At 73.8% G+C, this 19435-nt stretch overlaps 3 protein-coding genes across 3 annotated transcripts; 1 reads left to right on the top strand and 2 right to left on the bottom strand.

The window, feature by feature from the left end:
• Positions 1-1542: 1542 nt before the first annotated feature.
• AURANDRAFT_72395 (hypothetical protein) lies at positions 1543-14751 on the bottom strand (the record flags this gene model as incomplete). Its single annotated transcript, XM_009042063.1, has 4 exons — positions 1543-10951; positions 11518-12495; positions 12519-12618; positions 13652-14751. The coding sequence occupies 4 exons, from the start codon at positions 14749-14751 to the stop codon at positions 1616-1618; spliced, it is 11514 nt and encodes a 3837-aa protein (XP_009040311.1).
• Positions 14752-15217: 466 nt separating this feature from the next.
• Positions 15218-16162, top strand: AURANDRAFT_2757 (hypothetical protein; the record flags this gene model as incomplete). Its single annotated transcript, XM_009042026.1, has 1 exon — positions 15218-16162. A coding segment is annotated over one exon (945 nt), but the record flags the coding sequence as incomplete, so codon positions are not given.
• A 92-nt stretch (positions 16163-16254) lies between these two features.
• On the bottom strand, positions 16255-18505 carry AURANDRAFT_54952 (hypothetical protein; the record flags this gene model as incomplete). Its single annotated transcript, XM_009042062.1, has 1 exon — positions 16255-18505. The coding sequence occupies one exon, from the start codon at positions 18377-18379 to the stop codon at positions 16280-16282; it is 2100 nt and encodes a 699-aa protein (XP_009040310.1).
• Positions 18506-19435: the final 930 nt, after the last annotated feature.

Here is a 19435-nt window from a genome sequence, read left to right as displayed (position 1 = left end):
TAGACGACGACGTCCGGGCGGCAAGGTGCCGGCAACACCAGAGCTCGGCACGAGCCATCGATCTGCGAGCTCAAGCAGCCGCCGGCGTCGAAGCCGCGCCGCCTCCCGCGCACCCACCGCCACCGATGGCGCGCGCCGCGGCGCTCTGCGCGATCCTCGCGGCCGCCGGCGACGCGCTCCTGTTCGCGCCGTCGCCGAAGCCGTCGCCGCGGTCCATCGCCGCGGGCGTCGTCGACGACGCCTGCCGGTCGCTCGTGAGCCCGGCCGCGACGTCCGTGCGGTCGCGGCACCTGCTGGGCCCGACGACGATGCAGCGCTACGCCGACGAGCTCGAGCGGCGGCGGCGGGCGGCGCAGAGGCGCGTCGAGGACGCGTACGCCAAGGCCAAGAGCCTCGGCGTCGCGCCGAGCTTCGGCTCCGAGGCGCCCGCGCGGGTGCTGGCCGCGCCGGCCCAGACCGACGGCGAGTTCCTGCGGGCGACGAGCTTCGACGTCGCGCAGTTCGAGAACGAGCGCGACATCGCCCGGCTCCGGCTGACGTGGGTCACGAGCCGCCTCGTCGGCGGCCACAGCGGCCGCGTCGCGGCGCACGAGGCGGGCCACCTCCTGGCGGCCTACGTGCTCGGCGTCCACGCCGTCGACGCGACGCTGAGCCGGCTCGACGCGTTCCGCTTCGACAAATTGGAGCGCGCGGCGTCCGCGCCGTCGTCGGCGTTCCTCGACCAGGCGTTGTTGGACGAGCTCCGGAGCGGCGACGCGGCCCGCGGCGCCGCGCGCGCCGACGCCTACGCCGTCGTCTTCATGGCGGGCATCGCCGCCGAGGCCATGATCTTCGGCGACGGGCCCTCGGGCTCCGACGACGACCTCCGACTGAAGCAGCTCCTCGCGCTCAACTCCGGCACGACGGACGTCTCGGACGAGGCCTTCGAGGCCGCGCGGCGCGCCGCGCTCGCGGACGCGCTGCGGGTGCTCGGCGCCCACCGCGTCAAGCTCGACCGGCTGCGCGGGCACCTCGAGGCGCACCGGGGCCGGTCGATCGGCGAGACGATGCTCGCCATCGACGACGACGGCGCCGGCGCGGCGCCGTCGCCGGGCTTCGACCCGCTGAAGCCGTCGCGGCGGAACCTGGCGTCCGCCATGGCCGCCTTCGGCGTCGGCGTGTCCGCGGCGCCGTCGTTCGCGGGCGAGTACCCCGAGTTCGACGCGATCCGCGCCGAGCTCGACGGCAAAGGCACGGGCGGGCTCCGGTTCATCGCCGAGCGGCTCGCGGCGGAGGACTACGGCGAGCTCCGCGAGTTCACGAAGCAGTGGGACCTCGACTTCCGCAAGGCCGTCCTCGGCGCCGCGCGCAAGGCCATGCCCAAGGGGCCGGACCGCGACCGCGCGGTCCTCGTCGCCAACGCCGTCACCTTCGACCTCATCGGCATCAACAAGGCCATCCGCAAGGTCGGCAACGAGGATCCGGCCGAGGCGAAGCGGTGGTACAACACGCTCGTCGACGACATCACGGACTACGTCACGCTCGAGCCCAAGGGTGCGCGCTACGTGCCCGAGAAATAAAACCACGGCGCTCGAGCCCGGGGCCCGAAGGGGACTCCGCCACACGAAAGGGGAGCTTAGTTGGACAGCCCGAACGCGCGCATCTCGCGGATGAAGAAGACGAGCTGCTGGCGGAAGGACGAGACAAGCTTGCCGAAGGCCCAGCGCGCGGTCGAGGAGCAGGTCTTGAACGGGTGGACCTTCTTGCGCTGGTCCGCGTCCGTGCCGTCGTCCCCCGCGTCCGTGTCGACGCCCGTCGCGACGAAGAAGACCGCGGCGGCGGCGAAGGCCGCCGCGGCCGCGCGCGCGACGTCGTCCGCGCGGTGGCGCGCCTGGGACGCGGCGAAGGCCGCGCCGGCCTCGCGGCTCAGGTCGCGCCGGAGCCGGTCCCCGGCGTCGAGCGGCGCCGGCGGCCGGGCCCCGGCGTCGTCCTCCCGCTCGCCCTCGCGGCCCGCGGCCCCGGCCGGCGCCGCGGCCCCGGCCGGCGCCGCGGCCCGGCGCGCGCCGCCGTCCTCGAAGACGATCGTCGTCTCCGGCGCGGCCGCGGCGTCGGCCTCCTTGCCCTCCTCGTCCCAGTCGCTGTCCGAGTCGGGCTCGAACGCGTCGAGCTCGCGCTCCTTCTCGAACTCGCGGACGAGCTCGACCTCGTGCGCGTCGAGGTCGTGGCCGTCGTAGAGGTCCGCCGCCGCGTCCGCGCGCGCGTGCTTCGCCGCGGCCTCGCCGTCGAGCGCCGCCGCCGCGGCGCGCAGGAGCCGCCGCTGGCCGCGGAACGACTCGAGGCCCGCGACGACCAGACCCGCGACGAAGAGCAGCCCCAGGAGGATCTGGCTCAGGCCCGGCGCGGCGTCGTTGATCGCCGCGTTCACGCCCTCGAAGAAGACGAGCAGGCTGACCGCCGCCGTCGACGCGAAGATGGCCGTGATTGCGACGAGCTCCTTAAGCACGAGGTCGCGCATGTCGTTGGGGATGACGACGAGCGTCGCCGTCAGCGCCATGAGGAGGAAGTAGTGGTAGGGCGGGTGGAACTCGAACTCGGCCCGCAGCGCGGCGATGCTCCGCCCGCCCCAGCGCGGGTGGCTCTCGCGGTACGCGCGGTTGCCGTCGCCGTGCTTCGCGGACGACGCGACCATCGCGTCGACGGAGCCGACGGCGACGTCGCGGACCTGGTGCCGCCAGTGGGCCACCTGGTCGCCGACGCCCTGGCGGCTCCAGTCGCTCAGCGCCGCGAGGAGCTGCCGCGTCCGCGACGCGCGCGCGCGGCGCCGCGCCGCGCCGACGGGCCGCCGCTCGTCGAGGTACGCGCGGTGGCCCGCGACGGCGCGGAGCCGGCCGGGGAGCCGCGCGAAGTCGCCGCCGCCCTTGAAGGCCAGCGCGAGCTCGTCGGGGTCGAGCAGGTCCGACGCCTCGACGCTGAGCGGCGTCCGGAAGTGGAGCCGGAACCGCGTCGGGTCGAAGGCCTGGAGGACCTTGGGCGTGATGAACGACGGCAGCGTGACGCGCATGAGGAAGATGCGCAGCGGCTCCACGGTGAAGACGTTGAAGAAGATGAAGAACATGGTAAACCACCACCAGGCCAGCGTCATCTTCTTGCCCTGCTGGAGGCCGAAGATGAGGAGGAAGTAGGACGGGTACGCGAACGCGAACGCGGTGACGCCGTACCCGAGGACCCACCGCTGGAACCGCGTCACGGGCGGCGCGATGGGCTTGGGCGTCGCGTGCGGGTCCGAGAAGGACCCGTCGGCCGCGAGCTCGAGCTCGAAGATCTTGCGCTCGAATTTGCCCAGCAGCTCGTAGCGCAGCAGCTGGTAGCAGAGGCGGCACTTGACGGCCGGGTCGTCGACGGCCGCGAGCCGCGCGTTCCACTGCGCGGCGACGCGCATGTTCGTCTCGAGCACGTGCGCCGTCTTGGCCACGAAGGCCTCCTTCCAGTCCCGCGCGCTCGGATGGCACCGCCAGCGCCGCTCGAGCTTTCGGAGCAGCCACTCGAGGTCCGCGCGCTCGCGCCGGTCGTGGTAGTCGAGCGCGTCGATGGCGTCGAGCACCTCCCGGCGGCGCCAGACGACGCCGCAGCACGCCGGCGCGACGGCGAGCAGCGCGAAGTAGCGCGGCCCGCCCCCGAGGGTCTCGTAGACGACCTCGAGCGTCTTCTTGGACAGCAAAGCGTTGCCCTCGTCGCCGTCGCCGTCGTCCGTGAGCGGGTCGCGGCAGCCGAGGCGGTGCAGGAGCACGTCGCCGGCGACCCGGAGGCCGCCGTCCTCGCGCCGCTCGCGCGCCTCGTCCTCGTCCTCGTAGGCCTCGCCGTCGTCGTCGTCGTCGCCGGCCTTCTTGAGGGGCGCGCAGGCGTAGCGGATGAAGACGAGCTCGAAGAGGAACTGGCAGGGGAGCGCGATGGCGCACGCGGCGAAGATGAGCACGACGCGCCGCATCGTGATCGCCGCGGAGCCCGGCGGCGCGAGCTGGCAGCGGTCCAGGCCCGGCTCGACGACCTCCGGCGGGTCGATGAACATGCACATCTTCCCCCCGTCGCCGAAGATCGACTCCATCTGCAGGCATTCGTCGCGGCCGAGGGGCTCGTCGGGGTCGCAGATGCCCGTCGGGAACGCGAACCAGAACATGACGGCCTGCGTGACCATGATGCTCAGCACGTTGAAGGCCCAGACGACGCTCCGCAGCCCCCGCGACATCTGCGGGTCGTAGCAGGAGAAGACCTTGAGCCACGAGTGCTTCTTCCAGAGCAGCCGCGCGCAGTAGCGGTAGGGCCGCTCGACCAGGACCGTCGCGGACGCCGGCAGCGACGCGTGGACGAGCGCGAGGTGCGCGTCCGCCGCGTCGACGGGCGTGCCGGGCGCGACGCCGACGAGCCGCTCGCCGGGCGTCGTCGTCGCGAGGCGCGCCGCGTGCGCCGCGCGCGCGGCCGCGGCGCCGGCCGCGTCGCGCGCGTCCGCGCGCCGCCCCCAGAGCGCGACGAGCGCGCAGATGCCCGCCATGGTCGCGTAGGTGTAGATGAGCAGCAAGTTCTGCGTGATGACCTGCGTCGTCGCGCCCGCCTTGAACGCGGACGCGAAGTAGGACGTCGCGACGTCCGCCGCGGAGCCGTAGTCCGCGGGCTCCTCGGCGAGCGCCGCCGCGCAGCGGCACGTCGTGTTCTCCGCGGTCACGGCCGCGACGTCGCAGGCGCGCCGCGACGACGCGGCGTCGCGGTCGCAGCGCGCCGTCGCGGCGCTCGAGCAGTTGACCTCGACGGCGCCGGCCGTCGCCGCCGCGAGCTCCGCGAGGAACGCGTCGTCGTCGAAGGCGTAGTCGTCGTCGGCGGCGAGGCGCGCGTCCGCGCAGAGCGCCGTGACGTTGGCGCCGGCGCCGCAGGCCGCGTCCGCCGCGGCCTGCGCCGCCGCGACGTCCGTCGCGTTGCCGCAGTCCGCGCGGATGAGCGCGGCCGCGGCCGCGTCGAGGTCGAGCGGCGGCTCGTGCGGCAGAACGATGAAGAAGTCGCCGCCGCCCGCGGACCCCATGACCTCGAAGCGCACCGTGGGCGTCGACAGGCGCGCGCCGTGGAGCTCGACGTTGAGCTCCGCGAGCGTCGCCTCGACGGGTTCGCCGCCGCCGAGGTCGACGCCCGCGGCGCCGGCCGCGCCGGGCCGCCGCGGCGCGGCGAGCGACCCCTCGACGACGCCGCTCGCGACGCTCACCTCCGCCGACGCGACCTCCGTCGGCGCCTCGCCCCGGACCTTGCCGCCGAGGCCGCCGAGCGCGACGGCGTCGACGGCGTCGACGAGGTCGCCGTACGCGCCGCCGCCGGCGGCGTCGCCGGCGCCCGCGAGGCGCCGCCGCCGGGCCCGGGGCTTCGCCTTGCGGCGCACGCGCGTCGCGAGCGCGCGCTGCCGCGCGCGCGCCGCGGCGGCCCGCGGGGACGTGCCGTTGGCCGTCGCGTTCGCCGGCGGGAAGACGCCCGCGCCGATGAGCGAGCTCAGCGTGCCGACGACGTTCCGCGACGTCGCGCCGCTCGCGGCCTCGCCGTCGCCGAGCGTGTTCTCCGCGACGACGGACACGGTCCGCGCGGCGCTCAGCGCGCCCTCGCGGCCGTCGGCGTCGAGGCTGTCGACGGCGTCGGAGCCGAGCGCGGCGAGCGTCGAGCTCTGCTGGAGCGCCGCCGCGCCGTTCGGCGTCTGCGTCTCCATCGTCGCCTCGAAGCCGGCGAGGAGCGCGGCCGTGAGCGCCGTCGTCGCGGCCCAGTCGTCGGCGTCGACGTCGCAGGCCGGGCCGTGCCAGCCGGCGTCGCAGGCGCAGGCGTCGCCCGCGGCGACGCCGTTCGCGCAGCCCGCGTCGTCGAGGCGGCGCCGCCGCCGCCGCGCGCGGTCGCCCGCGGCGAGCGTGAGCGCGACGCCGAGGATCGCCTCGTGGGCCGCCTCGGTGTTCGTCGTCTCCAGCGCCGCCGCGAGCCGGTCCTCGGCGTAGGCGCCGAGCTCCGCCGCGCCCATGGCCGACGGCTCGACGACGATCGTCGTCTCGCGGCTCGCGGCCGCGCCGTGCGCGTCGCGGCAGCGGACGGCGACGACCAGACCGTAGCCGTCGGGCTCGTCGCCCTGGGGCAGGACGACGCCGCGGAGCTCCGGCTCGAGGAGGTCCGCCGCGAGCACGTTGGGCCGCGCGCCGGCGCCGGGCGCGCGGTACGCGTACGCGTAGCGGAGCGGGCCGTCGCCCGCGGCGTCGACCCAGCCCTCCGCGAGAATCGCGAAGGCCGTCGCGAGCGCCTCGCCGGCCGCCGGCGCGACGGCCACGGACCCGCCGGACGGCGGCGCGTTGACGGCGAGCGCCACCGTCGACGACGCGGCCGCGCCGGAGCCGTCGGCGAAGCGCGCCGAGAGCTCGAGCGCGTAGGCGCCGCCGGCCACGAGGACGCCCGCGCCGAGCTTGAGCACGACGTCGCCCGGCGCCGCGGCCGCGCCGCGCGTCGCGACGGCCGCCGCCGCCGCGAGGTCCGCCGCGCCGTCGAAGACGGCGCCGGGCGCGGCCCAGGACCAGTCCACGGGGCCGCCGCCGCAGGGGTCGACGCGCGCCGTCACCGTGACGCCCGCGTCCGCGTCGAGCCGGTCGCCCCCCGCGACGGCGTCGACGGACACGCAGGGCGCGGGGTCCGCGACGACGCGCACGGCGACGGGCGCGGACGTCGCGGACCGGCCGTCGGGCGCCGTCGCCGTCGCCGCGAAGGCGTAGGCGCCCGGCGCGAGGCCCGCGAGCTCCGCGACGGGTCCCGGCGCGACGTCGAAGGCGCAGGGCGCGCCGCCGACGTCGCAGCTCCACGCCACGTCGACGCCGCCGCCGCCGTCGGCGTCCGGGTCGCCGGACGCGGACGCGTCGAGGCGGACCGTCGCCGCCGCCGCCGCGACGCGGTCGCCGCCGGCGACGACGGCGACGACGTCGGACCGGACGAAGGCCAGCTCGACGGACGCCCGCGCCGCGACGCCGGACGCGTCCGTCACGGTCACGGCGAGCGTCGCCGACGACCCCGGCGCGTCCGCGGGCGCGTCGTACGCCTCGAGGGAGAAGCTCCGCGGGTTGAGGCTCCGGCTCGCGGGCCAGCCCGCGCGGTCCCAGGCCCAGGCGTAGTCGAGCGCGGCGCTGTCGAGGCCCGCGGCCGCGCAGGCCTCGGCCGACGCGAAGACCTCGAGGGGCTCGGACCGCCGGAGCTCGCGGCGCGCGCCGCCGGAGATGGCGACGGTCGGGATCGCCTCGCCGCGGACTCGGACCGACGCCGTCGCCGCGGACGTCTCGCCGAGGAAGTTCGTCGCCGCCACCTCGACGTCCACCGTCGTCCCCGCGGCGGCGGCGAGGTCCGCCGCGGCGACGACGAGCGTCGCGCCCGTCGCGGCCGCGGCCGCGGCGCCGAGCGCGCCCGTCGCGGACCACGCGAAGGCCAGGGGCCGGCCGCCGCCGCCCGCGGTCTGCGACGCGTCGAGCTCGAGGTCGCCGCAGGAGCCGGCCTCGAGGGGCGCGACGAGGACGACGCGCGGCGCGACGGCCGGGTCCGGCGCCGCGAGAACCGCGGCCGTCGCCTCCGCGGGCCCGGCGCCCGCGCAGAGGGGCAGCGCGGGCCCGACGGCGCCGGCGACGAGCGATATCGCGTCGCCGGGGACGACGCTCGCGCCGGCGCCGAGCGTCACCGTCACCGCGGCCTCGCCGCTGAACGCGCACGACTCCGTGGGGCCCGGCACGTCGACGACGCCGCCGCAGGGGAACGCCTCGCCGCCGCCGCGGCCGCCGCGGTCGCTCGGCGCGTCGAGCGTCACGGCGATGGTCCCGAGCGACGACGAGAGCGCCGCGGCGGCGATCGCGGGGCGCCGCGGCGCGCACGCGAACGGCGCCGCCGTCGGCGCCGGCTGCGGCGCGGCCGTCGGGTTGCCCGGGAGCACCGTGGGCGCGGGCGTCGTCGGCTCCGGCGTCGGCCGCGGCGTCGGCGCGGCCGTCGGCCGCGGCGCGGGGGCCGCCGTCGGCCGCGGCGTCGGGCCGAACGTCGGCCGCGGCGACGGCGCCGCGGAGTCCTCGGCGACGCCCGGCGACGGCGCCGCCGTCGGTTTCGCCGTCGGCTTCGCTGTCGGCCAGGGGCTCGGGACCGGCGTCGGCCGCGCCGTCGGGACCGGCGTCGGTCGCGGGCTCGGCGGCTCCGACGGGATTGGCGTCGGCTGGTGGGTCGGCTTCGGCGACGGGCGCGCGCTCGGGAAGGGCGTCGCCTTCGTCGGCCTCGACGTCGGCCGCGCGGACGGCCGCGGCGTGGGAGGGCGCGTCGGCCGCCGCGTCGGCGACCCCGAGGGCTTCGAGGTCGCCTCCTCAAACTCGAAGGCGCCGCTCTCGACGGAAGCGGTAGGGATCGCCGTCGGCGACGGCGTCGGCGGCGCCGTCGGCCGCGGGCTCGGCGGCGGCGTCGGCCGCGCGGTCGGCAGAGCGCTCGGCCGCGGGCTCGGCGGCGGCGTCGGCCGCGGGCTCGGCAGAGCGCTCGGCCGCGCGGTCGGCAGAGCGCTCGGCCGCGGGCTTGGCGAGGACGTCGGCGCGATCGTGGGCGCGGCCGTGGGCGCGGCCGTGGGCGCGGACGTCGGCGCGATCGTGGGCGCCGCGGACGGATCCGCCGTCGGCGCGGCCGTCGGCGCGATCGTGGGCGCGGCCGTCGGCGCGGGCGTGAAGGACACATCGAAGGCGTAGGACGACGTCAGCGACGAGTCGTCCTCGCACGTGAGCGTCATCGTGTACTCGTTGACGAGCGCGTCGCCGGGAACGACGTGCTCGTTGACGCCGTCGTTCTCGAGGATCTGCCTGGCGACGTCGCTGCCGGCGCTGTCCTTCAACACCGCCTCGATCGTCGGGCACTTGCTCGGGTCGCCGACGTAGTCCCAGGTGACCTCGCACGCGAGGTTCGCGACGCACGTGTCTCCGGCGCCGACGCTCGTGATCGTGAGCGACGACGCCGTCGGGCCCACCGTCGGCGCGGCCGTCGGCGCGATCGTGGGCGAGACCGTCGGCGACGTCGAGGGCGCGGCCGTCGGCGCGGGCGTCGGCGACGTCGAGGGCGCGGCCGTCGGCGCGATCGTGGGCGCGGAGGACGGAGCCGCGGACGGGGGCATCACAGCCGTCGTCGACTCGTAGAGCGCGCGGACGCGTGCCGGTCCGAGGGCCACTTCGTGGAGCTCGAAGCCGTCGACGACGCCGTCGAATTCGTAGCCGGCCTTGGTCCAGGCCCCGACGCGGAGCGGCTCGTCGTCCAGCGTAACGAGGGGCTCGGCGGGCGCGTGCGCGCCGGCGACGTCGCCGTCGAAGTAGAGCGTGGCGCCCTCGGCCGCGCCGAAGGCGAGGCAGTAGTGGTGCCAGGCGCCCTCGCCCGCGACCACGGCGACGTGAGTCCGCGTGTCACCCCGGAACCAGGTCTCGAACGCGTCCCCCGTGAAGCCCAGACCGAAGGCCGACCCGGTGGGGCCGTCGTCGTCGCCGCCGTAGGACGCGAGGGCGCCGCCGCCGCGCCGGAGCGCCCAGAGGCACAGCGTCCGCGGCGCGGAGCCGAGGACGCCGCTCGTGACCTCCGCGGGAAACTCGACGTGGCCGCCGGACAGGTCGACGGCGCCGCCGCCGTCGACGCCGACGGCGAGCGCGTGCTCGCCGACGATCGTCCCCGCGAGCGCGGGCTCCCCCGACGCCTCGGGAACGCTCGCGCCCGCGACCGCGTCGAACGAGTAGCGAACGCCCGCCGCCAGCAGCGCCGTCGTCGGGGCCGTCGTCGGCGCGGCCGTCGGCGCGGCCGTCGACCCGGCGTCGTAGAGGACCTGGATCGACGCCTCGTCGAGCGCGCTCGCGTAGACGTAGACCTCGTCGATGGAGCCGTCGAGGTAGTAATCACTGTCAAACCGCCCAATTTGGAGCGGGCGGTCCGAGCCCGTATCGAGCGCGGCGGTCGCCGTCGCCGCCTGCGACCCGTCGAAGTAGAGGACCCAACCGGATCCGTCGTAGGTCAGGCAGTAGTGGTGCCAGCCGCCGTCGTCGGACCCCGACAGCGCCACTCCCGTGTCGCCGCCCCAGAGCTCGACATAGAGACTCGCGCTCGTGCCGTGCACTCGAAGTGCGAAGTTCGCCTGGTCGGAGTAAGCCCCGTAGTCGAAGAGGCCCCCGTCGCCGCCGAAGGAATTGATGACCGCCCACAAGCACACGGTCCGCGCGCTGCTCCCGAGGATGTCCGAGGTCACAGCCGAGGGGAACTCGACGTAGTCGTTCGACCCGTCGAAGGACAGCGCGCCGCTCCCAAACAGACCCGTCGTCGCTGTCGCGCCGGTGATGGTCCCGTCGAGGCTGCTGTCGCTGTCCTCGGTGGCCGTGCCGTCGTCGAAGGAGTAGTGCGCGACCAGCGGGGGGGGGTCGGGCGCGAGGACGTCCGCGGCGACGGCCGCGACGCCCGCGGCGTCGAGGGCGACGTCGTAGATGCGGAGGTCGTCGACGGCGCCGCGGAGGTACTGCCAGTAGGCTTCGCCTTGCATATTCGTGTCTTGGCCCGCCATGACGTGGAGCCGCGCCGACTGCGGAGGCGCGCCGACCGCGGACGCGGTGTCGAGCTCGACCTCCTCGGACTGGAGGAGCACGCCGTCCTCGTAGAGGCTCGCGCGGGCCGCGGCGTCGTAGGCGGCGCAGTAGTGGTGCCACGCCCCGTCGCCGTTCACGGCGACGTCGTCGAGGTCCCGGTTGCCGCCGAGCTTGAGCTTCATCTTGCCGTCCTCCGCCTGCGTCTTCAGGATGAAGGACCCGCCGTTCACGATCGGGTCGCCGTAGTGGAACAGGGCGCCGCCGTCGAAAACGTCGACGCGCGCCCGGAGGCACACGGTCCGCGGCGCGGCGGCGACCGGGAGCATGGCCAAACTCGTCGACTCGTCCCAGACGACGTAGGTCTGGTCGCTCGAGTCACTCGATGTCGGATCGTTGAGGATCGCCGTCGTCCCGTCGGGCCCCGCCGTGGTGGCGTAGTTTTCGACGACGCCCGAGAAGAGGGGATTGATGTCGTCGCTCGCCGAGGCCGACCCGTCGTCGAAGGAGAAGCGAAAGCGGGGGGCGGGGGGGTCGGCGGCGGACGCGACGGCCGCGAGGGCGATCACGATCAGGTGGGGGGGGTGGCTCATCGTCGCGTGGCGGCGTGGTGCGGCGCAATTTCTCCGCGATCGTGATTCGCAGACGCTTTGGAGCAGAAAATTTGCACAACGGACCTCGTCGAGCGTCGAACACCGAGGGACAAGGCCTGGGACACATGAGCGCTCCTGCGTCCTTGTGCCGGCGTCGCCCGACGCGCCGAAAGAGCGTGTCGTCCACGCGGCCGCCGACGCTCGGGTGCCGGGTCATCGTAGGGCGCGCGGGATCGCTTAAACACACAAACCGATGTCCCCCGCGGCTCCCCCGGTCGAGCCGACGCGGCGCGGGCCGCGAGCCCGCAACTTACTCGCTAGTTGGGCTCGTCGCTGACCCGGAGCTTGGCGATGGCGGCCTCGGCGCACTTCTTCGCGTTGCGCAGGTCGCGGAGCAGCGCGGACCCCTCGGCGAAGTCCGGCGATCGGAGCGCGTCGTCGAAGCACGCCAACGCGCCGTCGTAGTCGCGCCGGCCGTGCTTCGCGCGGCCGAGGCGGAAGCGCCACTTGCCGACGGGGTCGCCGGGTTCCGCGTGCTCGACGGCCATCGCGGCCGCGCGCTCCGCGGCCGCGGGGTCGTCCCAGCGCAGCGCGATGGCCGCGAGGTTCGCCCAGGACCGGGCGTCCGTCGCGTCGAGGAGCGTCGCCCGGGCGTAGAGCGCGTGGGCGCGCTCCAGCTGCCCGTCCTTGAAGGCCGCGTTGCCCGCCTCGCGCGCCTCCGCCGCCGCGGCGCGCTTCGCGTCGTCCTCGGCGGCCCGGGCCTCGAGGGCCGCCCGTCGCGCGAGGCCCGCGGAGACGTCCTCGACGACGGGCGCGTCGCTCGCGTCCGCGAGGATCTCCTCGGGCGTCTTCCGCGTGAGCTCGACGACGTCGCCGTCGCGCAGCACCGCGCCCATGCGGTCGTCCATGCGCAGCGAATCGCCGAGCACGACCTTGAGCGCGCAGGGCTCGTCGCAGCCCAGCACCTCGACGAGCTTCGCGCAGGGCTTGCGCTGCCACTGGAGGTTGAGCCGGACCTTCTTGCCCTGGTCCTTGTCCGCGTCTCGCAGCGTGATCCGCAGGTCCCGGACGTCCTCCGTGCTCACGACGGGCGCGAGCTTCGGGTTCGGCACCTTGGCGATGGGCTTCGGCGCCTCGCAGACGATCTTCTCGTAGTAGCGCTTGTCGTGGAGCGCCGCGTTCGTCGCGCGCACGGGGGGGAGCTCGTCCTCGTCCTCCGACTCGCAGAGCTCGAGCGTGTCCGGGTCGAGGCGCTTCGGGGCCTCGCAGACCTTGTCGACGTAGTAGCGCCGGTCGTGGAGCACCGTGTTCGTGGCCTGGGGCATGGCGGCGCTGCTACGCGCGTCGCCTTCTCGCCGTCGTCGTAGTCGATGTCGTAGGTGCCGTCGCCGCGGTCGCGGCCGATCTTGCCCGGGTAGTACGGTACTTCTCGCGGCCGCCTACGGGCTGCCCAGGACCATCGATGCGAAAGGCGACTTTCGCGCTTCACGTCACCTTGGGGCGTTGCCGAGCATCTTTGCCCTGCCAGGGACGAGTGGCGAGCTGGTGCCGTAATCGAGTACAAGGCGCCGCGCCTCGTAGACCATGAGCGCCACGGTGGAGAAGGCGATGGCCGCCCTGTCGCCGTTCCTGAAGACGGCCGGGGCGGCGCTCAAGGCGCAGGGCCAGGGCCTCATGCTCACGGCGCCGACGGCGGCGGCGGCCGTCGGCGGCGTCGTCGAGGTCGACGGCAAGCTGCCGACCGTCGCGGCCGGGGCCTTCGTCGCCCCGACGGCGACGCTCCTGGGCCCCGCGACCGTCGCCGAGGGCGCGTCGGTCTGGTACGGCGCGTCCGTCGCGGGCGCGGCCGTCGGCGCGGGCGCGTGCGTCGGCGACGGCGCCGTCGTCCGCGGCGCGGTCGGCGAGGGCGCGCTCGTCGGCGCCAACGCCGTCGTGCTCGGGTCCCTCGGCGCCCGCGCCGTCGTCGAGTGCGGCGCGACCGTCGAGGCCGGCGCGTCCGTCGGCGCGGACGGCCGCGTCGGCGCGGGGTCGCTCGTCGCGGCCGGCGCGGCCGTCGGCGCGGGCGAGCTCTGGAGCGGGAGCCCGGCGGAGCTCGTGCGGGCGCTGACGCCCGCGGAGCTCGCGGCGGCGGCCGAGGAGGCCGCGCTCGCCGTCGACCTCGGCGCCAAGTACGCCCTCGAGTGCGCGAAGTCGTACGAGGAGCTCATCGCGGACGACGCGGCCGACGAGGACAAGGCCATGCGCCACCCGAGGTACTTCCAGCCCCTCGACGGCGACGACGAGTACACGTCCGTCGGCGGCCAGGACACGGGCATCGTCCCGGGCCGCATCATGAACAACGCGATCTCCCAGAACAAGCGCATGGGCGAGCGCTAGGGCCGCCGGCGGCCGCCCCCCGGGGGCGACACCGCGGGCGGGCCCCCACCTCTCCCCCTCTTATTTTAGAAGCGACGTCGTCGGTGGGGCGTGCACTCCGCGGAGAACGCGGCGAAGAGCGTCGTCGGGTTGTGGTCCATGTCGGCCTTGGGCAGCGTCACGAAGCGGTACTTGCGCGGCACGGACCGCATGATCTCGTTCTCCATGGCGTAGAGCATGTAGTTCTCGCAGAGGCCGCCGCCGCCGCCGCCGCACGCCGCGAGGAGCGCGGCGAGGTGCGGGAAGTCGACCTGCGTGAGGAAGGGGTAGCCGAACGCCGTCGCCAGCGGCGCGAAGTGGGTCAGGTTGCGGTCGTTGGACATGAGGTAGACCGACGACCCGGGCTCGACGCCGAACTCCGCGAGGAGCGCCGCGATGCGCGCGGGCGACGTCGCGCGATCCATCTGCGCCGGGCAGTACTTGGCCCGCTCGAGCTTGTCGCCCCGCCGGCAGTGGACGACGGCGACGCGGCCCGTCGTGGACAGCGCCTTCAGGCGCGCGGCGACGGGCGGCACGGCGTCGAGGACCGTGTCCGACGCCGCGAAGGTCGCCACCAACCGATGCCGCGCGAGAAAGTCCGTGAGGTCCGGCAGCTTCCGGAAGAGATTGAGGCTGTCGGAGACGTGGTTCTTCTTCGGGCCGGGCCTGCGCTGGAGCAGCCCCGGCGCCGCGTTGAGCGCGTCCGGCGCCGCGCCGTCGTGGTAGAGCAGCGCGCCGTGGTCGTCCGCCAAAAGCCGCGACAGCTGGGCCGTGGACACGTCGGCGACGCAGGACGCGAGGGCGCCCTCGCAGACCGTCCGGCGCTGCTCGACGACGCGGAACGTCGACCGCTCGAAGGACAGGAAGTCGGACCACCGGTGGTAGAGGAACGGGAGGCCGAAGTTGTGGTTCAGCGTGAGCGGCGGCGGGCCCAGGAGCACGGCGCGCCCGAGGCCCAGGCCCTCGCCGAGGACGGCCTTGAGGTTGCTGTACTGGTGGTTCAGGCCGCTCCGCGCCGCGTTGCGCGCGTCGAGGTTGTAGAGCCGGCTCAGAGGGCCGCCGCCGAACTGGGCCACGCAGCTGCAGTTCTCCAGCGCGAGCACCTCGGCCTGGAAGATGCCCGGCGTCCGCGCGGAAACCGCGGCGACGAGCAGCAGCGTCAATGCGACGAGGCGCATGGGTCACATCACGTCGCGGGCTGCCTCGCGGGCATCACCATCGGTCGAGGTGCCCGTCAACGCCGGCTTTGGCGGAGGCCTGCCGGTCGATCTGCGGTCGATCCGCGGTCAAAATTATTTCCTCGTGCTGACTTCAGTGCTTGCATCGTCCATCGCCACTGCCCGCGGCGCCGCCATGAACCGCGCGGCGTCGAACAGCTCGTTCAAGAAGAGCCTCGACGCGCTGAGCGTGCAGTCGGCGGCGGCGGAGAGCCCCTTCGAGCGGCGGCGCGTCGGCAAGCTCGTGGTCCTGGTCTTGGGCGTGCTGGGCGTGCTGCTGCTGGGCCGCGTCGTCGTCTACAGCGAGGGCGGCATCCAGGTGTCGCAGCTCGGCGACGCCGTCGTCTGGAGCTCGGCGCAGGCCAAGTGGGGCGACGTGCCCTGCGGCGGCGGCGACGCGGCGCCGCCCGTCGACGGCGCCGCGCGCGTGCTCGTCACCGGCGCCGCGGGCTTCATCGGCTCGAGCCTCATGGCGTCGCTCGGCGCGCGCACGGCGAACCGGCCCCACACGGTCGTCGGCCTCGACTCCTTCAACGACTACTACGCCGTGTCCATGAAGCGCGCGCGCGCGGAGCGCCTGAAGCGCGACTTCGGCTACGACGTCGTCGCCATGGACGTCTGCAACGCGTCCATGGTCGAGGCGCTGTTCGCGAAGCACGCCTTCACGCACGTCGTCCACCTCGCGGCCCAGGCCGGCGTGCGCTACTCCATCACGCACCCCATGACCTACGTGCACAACAACCTCGAGTGCGTCGTCTCGCTCCTCGACTTCGTCGCGCGCCGCGAGGTCCAGCCCCACTACGTCTACGCGAGCTCGAGCTCCGTCTACGGCCTCAACAAGAAGATCCCCTTCTCGGAGCTCGACCCCATCACGCACCCGGCGAACCTCTACGGCACGTCAAAGTTCGCGGACGAGCAGATCGCCGGCGCGTACCACAACATCCACGGCCTCAAGTCCGTGGGCCTGCGCTTCTTCACGGTCTACGGGCCCTGGGGGCGGCCGGACATGTCCGTGTATTTGTTCACGAACAAGATCGAGAACGGCGAGACGATCACCGTCTTCAACCACGGCGACATGTGGCGCGACTTCACGTTCATCGACGACATCGTCCAGGGCATCGAGCGGTCCATGGAGTACTGCGCCGACAACGCCGCCGTCTTCAACCTCGGCAACTCCAAGCCCGTCAAGCTCGACTACTTCCTCAAGACGCTCGAGGGCGAGCTCGGCGGGCCCAAGACGAAGATCCACTACGAGAAGTCGAACGCGGAGATCAAGGAGACCTACGCCGACGTGTCCAAGGCCCACGAACTGCTCGGCTACGAGCCGAAGACGTCCATCGAGGCCGGCGTCAAGTCCTTCATGGCCTGGTACAAGGCCCAGCCGCTCGCGCTCCGCAACGACTGGGCCGGCGGCCGCTTCAAGGGCGGCCGCAAGCGGCGCCGCTAGGAACGCGGGGCCTCTGTAAGCTAGGGTCGGTGTTAGGGTGGCCTACCGGGACGCCGTGAACTCCTCGGTCCGCGCGTCGAGGTTCGCGGCGTTCTCCGGCTGGAGCCACGGCGGCGACTCGGGCGGCGCGCCGTCGGGCACGGAGAGCGCGGCGTCGAGCGCGGCCCGGAGCACGTGCTTCCGGTCGCGCTGCTTGAACTTGACGCCGCGCTGCGTGAGCGCGGCCTTGAGCTGGGCGATGGTCAGCGGGCCCGTGTCCGCCGCGGCCGCCGCCTGCGCCCAGATCGGCGACACGTCCGGCACCTGCTCGTCGGTGACGCAGCCCTCGGAGGCCGTCTTGACGACGGACATGTACTTGTAGAGCGTGCCGCAGGTCGCGCGGAGGGGCGGCGGCTTCCACGCCGCGCGGCGCTCCGCCCACTGCTGAGGAGTGAGGAGCACGTCGATGGTCCGCTTGTCGGCGCGCGCGTCGATCTGGATGGCGTCGCCGTCCTCGATGAGGGCGATGGGCCCGCCGATCTGCGCCTCGGGCGTGATGTGGCCGATGCAGAAGCCGTGGGACCCGCCGGAGAAGCGGCCGTCCGTGAGGAGCGCGACGCAGTCGCCGAGGCCCGCGCCCATGATCGCGGACGTCGGCGTGAGCATCTCCGGCAGGCCCGGCCCGCCCTTGGGGCCCTCGTAGCGGATGATGACGACCATGCCGCACTTGATCTCCCGGTTCTGCAGCCCCTCCATCATCAGAGGCTCCGAGTCGTAGACCTTGGCGACGCCCGTGAACGTCTCGCCCTCCTTGCCCGTGATCTTCGCGACGCCGCCGTCGGGGCAGACGTTGCCGTACATGATCTGGAGGTGGCCCGTGGCCTTGACGGGGTCGCTCAAAGGCTTGATGATCATCTGGCCGGGCGTGAGGCCCGGGTGGTCCGCGACGTTCTCGGCCCACGTCTTGCCAGTGACGGTCATCTGGCTCCCGTCGAACATGCCGTTGTCGATCATGAACTTGATGACGCCCGGCGTGCCGCCGATGTTCTGCACGTCCTCCATGACGTACTTGCCGGAAGGCTTCAGGTCCGCGAGGAACGGCGTCTCGTCGGAGATGCGCTGGAAGTCGTCGAGGCCGATGCGCACGGCCGGGTCCTGGCAGGACCGCGACATGGCGATGAGGTGGAGCACGGCGTTCGTCGACCCGCCCGTGACCATGACCATGCGGATCGCGTTCTCGAAGGCCGCCTTGGTCATGATGTCGCGCGGCTTGAGGTCGAGCTCGAGCAATTTCTTGATCGCGGCGCCCGCGGCCTTGCACTCCGCGAGCTTCTCGTCCGAGTCCGCCGGCGACGAGGAGGAGTAGGGCAGCGACATGCCCAGCGCCTCGATGGCCGTGGCCATCGTGTTCGCCGTGTACATGCCGCCGCACGCGCCCTGGCCCGGGCACGAGTGGCGCGTGATCTCGAGGCGCTCGGCCTCGTCGATCTTGTCGTAGACGTAGGCCCCGAAGGACTGGAAGGCGCTGACGATGTCGAGGGACTCGCCGGACGACGGCTGCTCGCCCGCGCGGATCGTGCCGCCGTAGACCATGATCGACGGCCGGTTCAGCCGGCCCATGGCCATGACGACGCCCGGCATGTTCTTGTCGCAGCCGGGGATGGCGACCATGCCGTCGTACCACTGGGCGGACATGACCGTCTCCATGGAGTCGGCGATGATGTCGCGCGACTGGAGGCTGTAGCGCATGCCCGTCGTGCCCATGGAGATGCCGTCGGACACGCCGATCGCGTTGAACCGGTAGCCGACCAAGCCCGCGGCCTGGCAGGACTCGCGGATCTTCGTGCCCAGCTCCAGCAGGTGCATGTTGCAGGGGTTCCCGTCGTACCAGATGGACCCGACGCCGACGAAGGCCTTCTCCATGTCCGCGGGCTCGAGGCCCGTCGCGTAGAGCATCGCTTGGCTCGCGCCCTGCTTCTTGTTGCTCGTCAGCACGGAGCTGTAGCGGTTCGTGAACGGCTCCTTCGTCTCGTAGAGCGTCATGGGCTTTTCTTCTTCCGCGTCGGCGGCGCGCAGGGGCTTGCGGTGGCGCACGGAATGCGGAACTGCAACGAGGGCGTCGCCGACGCCCCAAAGGGCCGTGAGGACCAGGATTTGGCGCATGGTCGTTTTTGCGGACTACTGCGACTTGCTGCGGGGTCCCTCGCACGTCGAGGCGCCCTCGCGCGCGCGCACTGCGACGTCAAATGCAGTGGCTTGGACTTACTTCGTCGCGGTCGGCCGGCGCGCGTTCAACCAAGGCGAGAAGTTCACCATTGTGTTCACCCAAAATCAGGCAAGCGCATGGTGCAGCTTAGCGGAGCCGCTGCGCCGCACTAGCGGGCGTAAAACGCGCTGCTACGCAGCATAAAATGGCCGCACAATTCGAGCGCTTGCAGATCCAAAGCGACGCGGCAGTTTTAAAACAGGACCTGCGCGAGGACTACTCGGAAGACGCCTCAGCCCTGCTCGAGTCGCTGGGCGCGCGGACGTCGGCGCACCGCGGCCAGCCCTACGTCGTCGCGCAGATCGACGGCGACGTCGTCGACGCGTCGAAGCCGCAGAACGTCGACGACGGCGGCGGCGACGACCCGAGCCGCATGCTCGTCTTCGACGTCGTCGTCGGGCCCGCGCGGCGCCGCGCGTTCGAGCGCCGGCCGCTCGCCGCGACGCGCGCGGAGTTCGTCGCCGGTGCCAAGGTCAGGATCTCGACGCGCGTCGGCGCCGTCGAGGAGCTCCTGGCGCTGACGCCGGAGACGGCCGCGTGCCTCGGCGGCGGCCGGCGGCCGGCGCCGCCGCGCGCGATCCGGCCGAACCCCGACGGCCCGCCGCGCTTCGAGCCCTTCGACCCGGCGGCCGTCGTCGAGGCGAGAGCCCCCGTCGAGAGAAAAGAGAAGCCGAAGGCCGGCCTCGCGGGCCTCGACCGCGGCGAGCGGCGGACGCTGCGGCTGCCGGTCGACGGCCTCGGCTACGACGGCGGGCTCCGGGCCACGCTCGGCGGCGAGGTCGCCGCGGCGGCGCCGCCCCTCGACGCCTTCCTCTTCAAGGGCCAGGACGGGGCGGCCGTCCTGCCGAAGCTGCGGCCCTACTTTCTGGGGAAGACGCTCGCGCTGGACCTCGAGCGCACGGCGGACGGCGCGCTCGTGCTCCACAACCTGAGCTAGTGTGTTCTAAAATCGC

Source organism: Aureococcus anophagefferens (assembly GCF_000186865.1).
Source record: "Aureococcus anophagefferens unplaced genomic scaffold AURANscaffold_26, whole genome shotgun sequence".
Lineage (NCBI taxonomy): Eukaryota > Pelagophyceae > Pelagomonadales > Pelagomonadaceae > Aureococcus > Aureococcus anophagefferens.
Note: the sequence above shows the minus strand (reverse complement) of the source record. Positions and strands in the feature narration are given on the sequence as shown.